Genomic DNA, 9,787 nt, shown 5'->3' on the forward strand with positions numbered 1-9,787 from the left:
GGGGGGGGAGTGGGGTCCTTGGGGGGTCAGCAGGGTCCTTGCGGGGGCAGCGGGGTCCCGGGGGGGAGCAGTGGGGTCCTTGGGGGGTCAGCAGGGTCCTTGCGGGGGCAGCGGGGTCCCGGGGGGGAGCAGTGGGGTCTGCAGGGTGGACCCAGGGGAAGCAGGACCCCCGGGGGTGCTGGGGCTCAGGCGGGGGGGGGGGGCGCAGTTCTCTGGGTCCACAAGCATGGGCCAGGGAGAACCTCGACGCCTGGGGCTGGCGGGGGTCTACGGAGGGGCCTTGATAGGGTGGGCGAAGGAGAGCGTGGCCCCCCCGCCTCACGCCCTGTGTGCGCCCCCCCCCCAGAACATCATGCCCATCTCGGCCGCCATGTTCAGCAGCGAGCGGAGGAACGCGGAGCCGCAGTGCCCGCCGCGGCTGCTCATCCAGCTCCTGACGCCCGTCACCTGGAGCCGCGTGCCCACCCAGGCCCTGGCCGTGGAGACCACCCGCCTGGGCGAGCGGCAGGGCTGGCTGGTGGCGTGCGCCGAGCCCCTCGTCATGATGGCCCTCCACATCCCCGAGGAGAACAGGTTGGGGACGACCCCCCCCCGCCCCCGGCCACAGCCTGCCCTGGGGGGCCCCCGCGTCCTGGGGAGGGGTCCCTCCCCTGGGGGACCCCGGCGTCGGGCCCTGGGGGACAGGGGGACGCCCACACGTTCTGCCCTGAGGGGACGCTCAGGTTGGGTCCCGCCCCCAGGGTGCCCAGGGGTCCCATCCCGGGGTCCCTCCCCCGGGGTCCTGCCTGTCCCATCCCCAGGGGTCCCATCTCTGGGGGTCCTGGGCATCCCATCCCCAGGGGTCCCACCCCGGGATCCTGCTGGTCCCATCCCCAGGGGTCCCATCTCTGGGGGTCCTGGGGGTCCCATCCCCAGGGGTCCCATCCCCAGGGGTCCCATCCCGGGGTCCTGCTTGTCCCATCCCCAGGGGTCCCATCTCTGGGGCTCCTGGGGGTCCCATCCCCGGGGGTCCCTTCCCTGGGGGACTGAGTGTCCCATCCCCAGGGGTCCCATCCTGGGGTCCCTTCCCTGGGGTCCTGCTTGTCCCATCCCCAGGGGTCCCATCTCTGGGGGTCCTGGGCATCCCATCCCCAGGGGTCCCATCCTGGGGTCCCTTCCCTGGGGTCCTGCTTGTCCCATCCCCAGGGGTCCCATCTCTGGGGCTCCTGGGGGTCCCATCCCCGGGGGTCCCTTCCCTGGGGTCCTGCCTGTCCCATCCCCAGGGGTCCCATCCCGGCGTCCCTTCCCTGGGGTCCTGCCTGTCCCATCCCCAGGGGTCCCATCTCTGGGGGTCCTGGGCATCCCATCCCCAGGGGTCCCATCCCGGGGTCCCATCCCTGGGGGTCCTGCTTGTCCCATCCCCAGGGGTCCCATCCACAGGGGTCCCATCTCTGGGGGTCCTGGGGGTCCCATCCCCAGGGGTCCCATCCCGGGGTCCTGCTTGTCCCATCCCCAGGGGTCCCATCCCCAGGGGTCCTGCCTGTCCCATCCCCAGGGGTCCCATCCCTCGGGGTCGTGGCTGTCCCATCCCTAGGGGTCCCATCCTGGGGTCCTGCCTGTCCCATCCCCAGGGGTCCCATCCTGGGGTCCCATCCTTGGGGGTCTTGGGCATCCCATCCCCAGGGGTCCCATCCTGGGGTCCCATCCCCGGGGGCCTGAGTGTCCCATCCCCAGGGGTCCCATCCCCAGGGGTCCCATCCCTGGGGGTCCTGCTTGTCCCATCCCCAGGGGTCCCATCTCTGGGGGTCGTGGCTGTCCCATCCCTAGGGGTCCCATCCCGGGGTCCTGCCTGTCCCATCCCCAGGGGGTCCCATCCTGGGGTCCCTCCCCCGGGGTCCTGCCTGTCCCATCCCCAGGGGTCCCATCCCGGGGTCCCATCCTTGGGGGCCTGAGTGTCCCATCCCCAGGGGTCCCATCCCGGGGTCCTGCCTGTCCCTTCCCCAGGGGTCCCATCCCCAGGGGTCCTGCCTGTCCCATCCCCAGGGGTCCCATCCCGGGGTCCCATCCCTGGGGGCCTGAGTGTCCCATCCCCAGGGGTCCCATCCCGGGGTCCTGCCTGTCCCTTCCCCAGGGGTCCCATCCCTGGGGGTCCTGCTTGTCCCATCCCCAGGGGTCCCATCTCTGGGGTCCCATCCTTGGGGGTCCTGGGCATCCCATCCCCAGGGGTCCCATCCTGGGGTCCCATCCCCGGGGGCCTGAGTGTCCCATCCCCAGGGGTCCCATCCCCAGGGGTCCCATCCCTGGGGGTCCTGCTTGTCCCATCCCCAGGGGTCCCATCTCTGGGGGTCGTGGCTGTCCCATCCCTAGGGGTCCCATCCCGGGGTCCTGCCTGTCCCATCCCCAGGGGTCCCATCCTGGGGTCCCTCCCCCGGGCTCCTGCCTGTCCCATCCCCAGGGGTCCCATCCCGGGGTCCCATCCTTGGGGGCCTGAGTGTCCCATCCCCAGGGGTCCCATCCCGGGGTCCTGCCTGTCCCTTCCCCAGGGGTCCCATCCCTGGGGGTCCTGCTTGTCCCATCCCCAGGGGTCCCATCTCTGGGGTCCCATCCTTGGGGGTCCTGGGCATCCCATCCCCAGGGGTCCCATCCCTGGGGGTCCTGCCTGTCCCTTCCCCAGGGGTCCCTCCCCCGGGGGTCCCGCGCACCCCGCGCTGACACCCCCGCCCCCCCCCCCCGCCCCATTCCCCAGGTGCATCGACATCATGGAGCTGTCGGAGCAGGTGGAGCTGCTGCGCTTCCAGTGGCACACGCTGAAGCTCTACTGCGCCGTGTGCGCCCTGGGCAACAACCGCGTGGCCCACGCGCTCTGCAGCCACGTCGACCAGGCGCAGCTGCTCTTCGCCATCGAGAGCGCCGAGCTGCCGGGGCCGCTGCGCGCCGGCTACTACGACCTGCTGCTGGCCATGCACCTCGACGCCGCCCAGCGCGCCCGCGCCTCCATGAGCGCCGAGTTCATCATCCCCATGACCGAGGCCACCAAGAGCATCACCCTCTTCCCCGGCGGCGGGCGAGCGCCCGGACCCCCCGGCGTAGGCCCCAGCGCCTGTTTGCGACCCCAGCCCCATTTCGCCGAGCCTTGCTTCGTCCTGGCGGCCGGCGGCGGGCGGGCGCCGCTCAGCCCCGCCATCCCGCTGGGGGCTCTGGGGGCTCGCGCCATCCGCATGCTGGCCGAGGCGGTGGCCGGGGGGGGCCCCCACGCGCGGGACCCCGTGGGGGGCAGCGTGGAGTTCAGCTGGTGCCGGTGCTGAAGCTGGTGTCGGCGCTGCTGGCCGTGGGCGCGCTGGGCGACGACGACGTGCGCCGCGTCCTCCGCATGATCGAGCCCAGGGTCTTCGGGGAGCCCCGGCGGAGCCCCCCGGCCGAAGGCGGCGGCGGGGGGGAGGAGGAGGAGGAGGAGGAGGAGGCGCGGAAGAAGGCCATCGAGGCGGGGGAGATGGAGGAGGAGGAGGAGAAGGAGGAGGAGGAGGAGGAGGAGGAGGAAGGGCTGGAGGAGGGGCTGCTGCAGATGAAGCTGCCTGAGTCGGTCAAGCTGCAGGTGAGGGGACCCTCCCCGGGGGGGGGTGTGTGTGTGTGTGTGTCACAGCCCCGGGTGGTCCCTGTCCCCTCCCCGGGGTGCCTGTCCCCTCCTGGGGGCCCCTGGCCCCATGTCCTGTCCCCCTGCCCCCTCCCTGGGGTCTCTGTCCCCTCCCCAAGGTGTCTGTCCCCTCCCGGGGGTCTCTGTCCCCTTCCCGGGTGTCTGTCCCATGTCCTGTCCTCCTGTCCCCTCCCCAGGTGTCTCTGTCCCCTCCCGGGGGTCCCTGTCCCCTTCCTGGGGTCCCTGTCCCCCTGCCCCTCCCCGGGGTCCCTGTCCCCCTGCCCCCTCCCTGGGCTGCAGCCACTGTCCCTGTCCCCCAGCTTCCATCCCCAGGGACCCCCAGGGGGGTCCCCAATTACCCCTTGAGCTGCACGTGTCACCCCTGGCAAGAGCACCCCTGGGGGCACCCCCACGCCCCCCCCACGCCCCCCCCACGCCCCCCCAGCTCACTCTGGGGGCGCAGATGTGCAACCTGCTGCAGCACTTCTGCGAGCGGGAGCTGCAGCGCCGCCCTGGGGTCCCGCGTCCCCTCGCCCCACGCCCCCCCCCACGCCCCCCCCACGCCCCCCCACGCCCCCCCACGCCCCCCCAGCTCACTCTGGGGGCGCAGATGTGCAACCTGCTGCAGCACTTCTGCGAGCGGGAGCTGCAGCGCCGCCCTGGGGTCCCGCGTCCCCTCGCCCCACGCCCCCCCCACGCCCCCCCACGCCCCCCCACGGCCCCCCACGCCCCCCCAGCTCACTCTGGGGGCGCAGATGTGCAACCTGCTGCAGCACTTCTGCGAGCGGGAGCTGCAGCACCGCGTCGAGGCCATCGTGGCCTTCTCGGAGCGGCACGTGGAGCGGCTGCAGCGCGACCAGCGGCGACGCTACGCGCGGCTCATGCGGGCGCTCACCATGTCGGCGGCCGAGACCGCCCGGCGCACCCGCGAGTTCCGCTCGCCCCCCCCAGGAGCAGGTGCGTGGGGACGGCCACGGGGGCGGGGGGGCACGCGTGGGGACGGGGGGATGCCCGTGGGGACGGCCACGGGGGCGGGGGGCCACGCGTGGGGACGGGGGGATGCCCGTGGGGATGGCCACGGGGGCAGGGGGGCACGCGTGGGGACGGGGGGATGCCCGTGGGGACGGCCACGGGGGCGGGGGGCCACGCGTGGGGACGGGGGATGCCCGTGGGGACGGCCACGGGGGCAGGGGGCCACGCGTGGGGACGGGGGGATGCCCGTGGGGACGGCCACGGGGACATCCAGGGCACGCGTGGGGACACGCGTGGGGACGGGGGGACATGTGTGGGGATGGCCACGGGGGCATGCGTGGGGACATGGGGACATCTATGGGGAGCAGGGAAGTGGGGACATCCACGGGGACACCCGTGGGGACACCCGTGGGGAGCAGGGACACGTGTGGGGACACCCGTGGGGAGCAGGGACACCCGTGGGGATCAGGGACATACATGGAGACCAGGGACATACATGGGGACACCCGTGGGGAGCAGAGCAGGGACACGTGTGGGGACACCCGTGGGGAGCAGGGACACATGTGGGGACACCCGTGGGGAGCAGGGACACGCGTGGGGAGCAGGGACACATGTGGGGACACCCGTGGGGAGCAGGGACACGCGTGGGGAGCAGGGACACACATGGGGACACCCGTGGGGAGCAGGGACACCCATGGGGACACGCGTGGGGAGCAGGGACACACATGGGGACACCCGTGGGGAGCAGGGACACCCATGGGGACACGCGTGGGGAGCAGGGACACACATGGGGACACCCGTGGGGAGCAGGGACACGCGTGGGGCAGGGTGACACCCGTGGGGTAGTGGCACGGGGACGCGTGTGGGAACCAGGGGCGCGCACAGGGCCACGCGTGGGGTACCTGCGTGGGGTGACGGCTGCGGGCCGGGTCCCACTGACCCCCCCCGTGTGTCCCCCCCCCAGATCAACATGCTGCTGCAGTACAAGGGGGGGGCGGACGAGGAGGAGTGCCCCGTGCCCGAGGACATCCGCGACGAGCTCCTCGACTTCCACAACGACCTGCTGGCCCACTGCGGTGAGGCGGGACCCCCCCCGGGGCTCAGGGACCCCCCCCGGGGCTCAGGGACCCCCCCCCGGGGCGCAGGGACTCCCCCCGGGGCTCAGGGACCCCCCCCCGGGGCTCAGGGACCCCCCCAAGGGCTCAGGGACCCCCCCCGGGGCGCAGGGACCCCCCCAAGGGCTCAGGGACCCCCCCAAGGGCTCAGGGACCCCCCCAAGGGCTCAGGGACCCCCCGGGGCGCAGGGGACCCCCCCAAGGGCTCAGGGACCCCCCCCGGGGCTCAGGGACCCCCCCAAGGGCTCAGGGACCCCCCCCGGGGCGCAGGGACCCCCCCAAGGGCTCAGGGACCCCCCCAAGGGCTCAGGGACCCCCCGGGGCGCAGGGACCCCCCCCCGGGGCGCAGGGACCCCCCCAAGGGCTCAGGGACCCCCCCAGGGCGCAGGGACACCCCCAAGGGCTCAGGGACCCCCCCCGGGGCGCAGGGACCCCCCCAAGGGCTCAGGGACCCCCCCAGGGCGCAGGGACACCCCCAAGGGCTCAGGGACCCCCCCCTGGGGCGCAGGGACCCCCCCCGGGGTGCAGGGACCCACCCAGCGGCTCAGGGACCCCCCCCCGGGGCGCAGGGGCCCCCCCCGGGGTGCAGGGACCCCCCCCGGGGCGCAGGGACCCCCCCGGGGCGCAGGGGGCTCAGGGACCCCCCCCCCGTGGCGCAGGGACCCCCCCGGTTGCAGGGACCCCTCCCCGGGACCCAGGGACACCCCGCCAGGGGTGCAGAGACACCCCCCCCGGCACAGGGACCCCCCAGGGGTGCAGGAACACCCTGATAGGGACCCCCACCAGGGCACAAGGACCCCCAGGGGCACAGGGACACTCTCCAGGGGCTCAGGGACCCCCCAATAGGGACCCCCCAGGGGCTCAGGGACCCCCCTGATAGGGACCCACACCGGGGAACAGGGACCCACAGGGACCCCCCGACCCAGCACAGGGACCCCCTGACAGCGACGCCCCCCCAGGGGCTCAGGGACCCCCAGGGGCACGGGGACGCCCCCATCCCGGTGGGGGGACGCCTCCTATCCCAGAACTCACTGGGGACGAGGGGACACCCCCATCCCAGGGGTGCAGGGACCCCCACCCAGGGTATGGGACACCCCCTCCCCCCCCCCGGAAATATGGGGAACCCCCGATGCTGGGGGCACGCTGACCCCCATTTTAAGGTCCCTCTATGTAAAGGGGGGGGTGCGGGGTCACTGTGCAATGGGCACCCCCATCTGGGGTCTGGGGACATCCAGGGGCGTGGGGGGCAGCCCCCGGGACAGATAGAGAGACACACACCCCCCCAGGACCCCAGGGACGCCCCAGAAATATGGGAAACCCCCTCCTGGGACTCCAGGGACCCCCAGGGACCCCCCCAGAAGCATGGGGATGCCCCTCCTGGGACTCCAGGGACCCCCAGGGACCCCCCAGAAGCATGGGGATGCCCCTCCTGGGACTCCAGGGACCCCCAGGGCATGGGGAACCCCTTCCAGGGAGCCATGGGACCCTCAGGGCATGGGACCCCCATCCTGGACCCCAGGGACCCCCATGAAATATGGGGAAGCCCCCTCCTGAGGCTCCAGGGACCACCAGGGAACCCCCCAGAAGCATGGGCATGCCCCTCCCGGGACCCCAGGGACCCCCCAGAAATATGGGTAACCCCCTCCAGGGACCCCCAGGGCATGGGGACCCCCTTCCAGGGAGCCATGGGACCCCCATCCTGGGACCCCAGGGACCCCCCTGAAATACGGGGAACCCCCCTCCTGGGACTCCAGGGACCCCCAGGGCATGGGACACCCCCCGGCTTTGGGGACATGGGCCCCCCCCAGCTCTGGGGCCGTGTCCCCCCCACCCCGTGACCCCCGCGCGCCCCCCCAGGCATCGAGCTGGCGGGCGAGGAGGAGGAGGAGGCGGAGGGAGACGTCCCTGCGGCAGCGGCTGCTGGGGCTGGTGCAGAAGGTGGTGGGGCTCCGCGGGACGGCGGCGCAGGAGGAGGCACCCCCCGAGGAGCCCCCGGTGCCCAGTGAGGAGGGGGCTGGGGGGGCGGGACGGGGGGAGCCCGCGTGCCAACCTCGGCGTCCCCGGGCGTTGGCCAAGACGCCCCCAAGGCACGGCTGAGCCATCGCCAGCCTCGGTGTCCCCAAGGCGTCGGCCAAGGTGTCCCCAAGGTGTTGGCCAAGGTGTCCCCAAGGTGTTGACCAAGACGTCCCCAAGGCATGGCTGAGCCATCGCCAGCCTCGGTGTCCCCAAGGCATCGGCCAAGGTGTCCCCAAGGCACGGCTGAGCCATCGCCAGCCTCGGTGTCCCCAAGGCATCGGCCAAGGTGTCCCCAAGGCACGGCTGAGCCATCGCCAGCCTCGGTGTCCCCAAGGCGTTGGCCAAGGTGTCCCCAAGGCGTTGGCCAAGGTGTCCCCAAGGCACGGCTGAGCCATCGCCAGCCTCGGTGTCCCCAAGGCGTTGGCCAAGGTGTCCCCAAGGCGTCGGCCAAGGTGTCCCCAAGGCGTTGGCCAAGGTGTCCCCAAGGCACGGCTGAGCCATCGCCAGCCTCGGTGTCCCCAAGGCATCGGCCAAGGTGTCCCCAAGGCGTTGGCCAAGGTGTCCCCAAGGCACGGCTGAGCCATCGCCAGCCTTGGTGTCCCCAAGGCGTTGGCCAAGACGCCCCCAAGGCACGGCTGAGCCACCCCCATGGCCAAGCAGCCCCCAAGGTGGGCTCGGGCTGTGCCGAGCTGTCCCCAAGCCCCCACCCGTCCTCCCCCACCCCTGTGGGGTCCCCCAGCTCCCCCCACGGGGTGCCCCGGCCGTCCCGCGGGGTGCCCCAGCCGTCGCCGTCCCCAGGCACGCTGCAGGAGCTCATCTCGCAGACGATGGTGCACTGGGCGCAGGAGTCCTTCATCCAGAGCCCCGAGCTGGTGCGGGCCATGTTCAGCCTCCTGCACCGGCAGTACGACGGGCTGGGGGAGCTGGTGCGCGCCCTCCCCAAGGCCTACACCATCAGCGCCCACTCCGTCCCCGACACCACGGCGCTGCTCGAGTGCCTGGGCCAGATCCGCTCCCTCCTCATCGTCCAGATGGGCCCCGAGGAGGAGAACCTCATGATACAGAGCATCGGGTGGGCGCGCGGACCCCGCCGCCTCCTCACCCGGCACCCCGCGTCCCCCCGTCCTCACCCGGTGCCCCCCGTCCTCACCCGGCGCCCCCCATCCTCACCCGGCGCCCCGCGTCCCCCCGTCCTCACCCGGCACCCCCCATGCTCACCCCGCGTCCCCCCGTCCTCACCCGGCACCCCGCGTTCCCCCGTCCTCACCCGGCACCCCCCATCCTCACCCGGCACCCCGCGTCCCCCCGTCCTCACCCGGCACCCCCCGTGCTCACCCCACGTCCCCCGTCCTCACCCCGGCGCCCCCCGTCCTCACCCAGCGCCCCCCATCCTCACCCGGCGCCCCGCGTCCCCCCGTCCTCACCCGGCACCCCACGTCCCCCCGTCCTCACCCAGCACCCCGCGTCCTCACCCCGCAGCCCCCATCCTCACCCGGCGCCCCACGTCCCCCCGTCCTCACCCAGCACCCCCCGTCCTCACCCGGCGCCCCCCATCCTCACCCGGCGCCCCGCGTCCCCCGTCCTCACCCGGCGCCCCCCGTGCTCACCCCGCGTCCCCCCGTCCTCACCCGGCACCCCCCGTCCTCACCCGGCGCCCCCCATCCTCACCCGGCGCCCCGCGTCCCCCGTCCTCACCCGGCGCCCCCCGTGCTCACCCCGCACCCCCCATCCTCACCCGGCACCCTGTGTCCCCCCCCCCGGGTACCCCATGTTCCCCCATGTCCACCCCGGGCGCCCCACGTCCCTTCCTGGGCTCCCCACATCCCCCTGAGCACCCCACGTACCCCCCCCCCCGGGCATCCCACATTAACTCCCTGGGCACCCCACATCCCCTGGGCACCCCATGTCCCCCCCCCCCCCCGTGCACCCTCCATCCCCTCCCCGGCTCCCCCAGCCCCTCCCTCCCCTCCCAGCACCCCATATTCCCCCTTGGGCACCCCATCTCCCCCCACAGCACCCCACATCCTCCCCAGGCAACCCCGCTTTCCCCAGCCTGGGCACCCTTCGGGACAGC

At 73.7% G+C, this 9,787-nt stretch overlaps 1 protein-coding gene across 1 annotated transcript in view; it reads left to right on the plus strand.

Moving 5' to 3' along the window:
* The window catches only part of LOC142051184 (ryanodine receptor 1-like), a gene marked incomplete at both ends in the record, with an annotated part of 29,396 nt that extends 20,611 nt beyond the window's left edge, over nucleotides 1-8,785 (plus strand). Inside the window, 9 exon segments of the mRNA XM_075080363.1 lie at nucleotides 347-573; nucleotides 2,726-3,264; nucleotides 3,267-3,571; nucleotides 4,366-4,551; nucleotides 4,553-4,567; nucleotides 5,547-5,658; nucleotides 7,555-7,592; nucleotides 7,594-7,699; nucleotides 8,512-8,785. Coding sequence (XP_074936464.1) covers nucleotides 347-573; nucleotides 2,726-3,264; nucleotides 3,267-3,571; nucleotides 4,366-4,551; nucleotides 4,553-4,567; nucleotides 5,547-5,658; nucleotides 7,555-7,592; nucleotides 7,594-7,699; nucleotides 8,512-8,785 — 1,802 coding nt within the window.
* Nucleotides 8,786-9,787: the final 1,002 nt, after the last annotated feature.

Source organism: Phalacrocorax aristotelis, unplaced genomic scaffold, assembly GCF_949628215.1.
Source record: "Phalacrocorax aristotelis unplaced genomic scaffold, bGulAri2.1 scaffold_336, whole genome shotgun sequence".
In the NCBI taxonomy this organism is placed as follows: domain Eukaryota; kingdom Metazoa; phylum Chordata; class Aves; order Suliformes; family Phalacrocoracidae; genus Phalacrocorax; species Phalacrocorax aristotelis.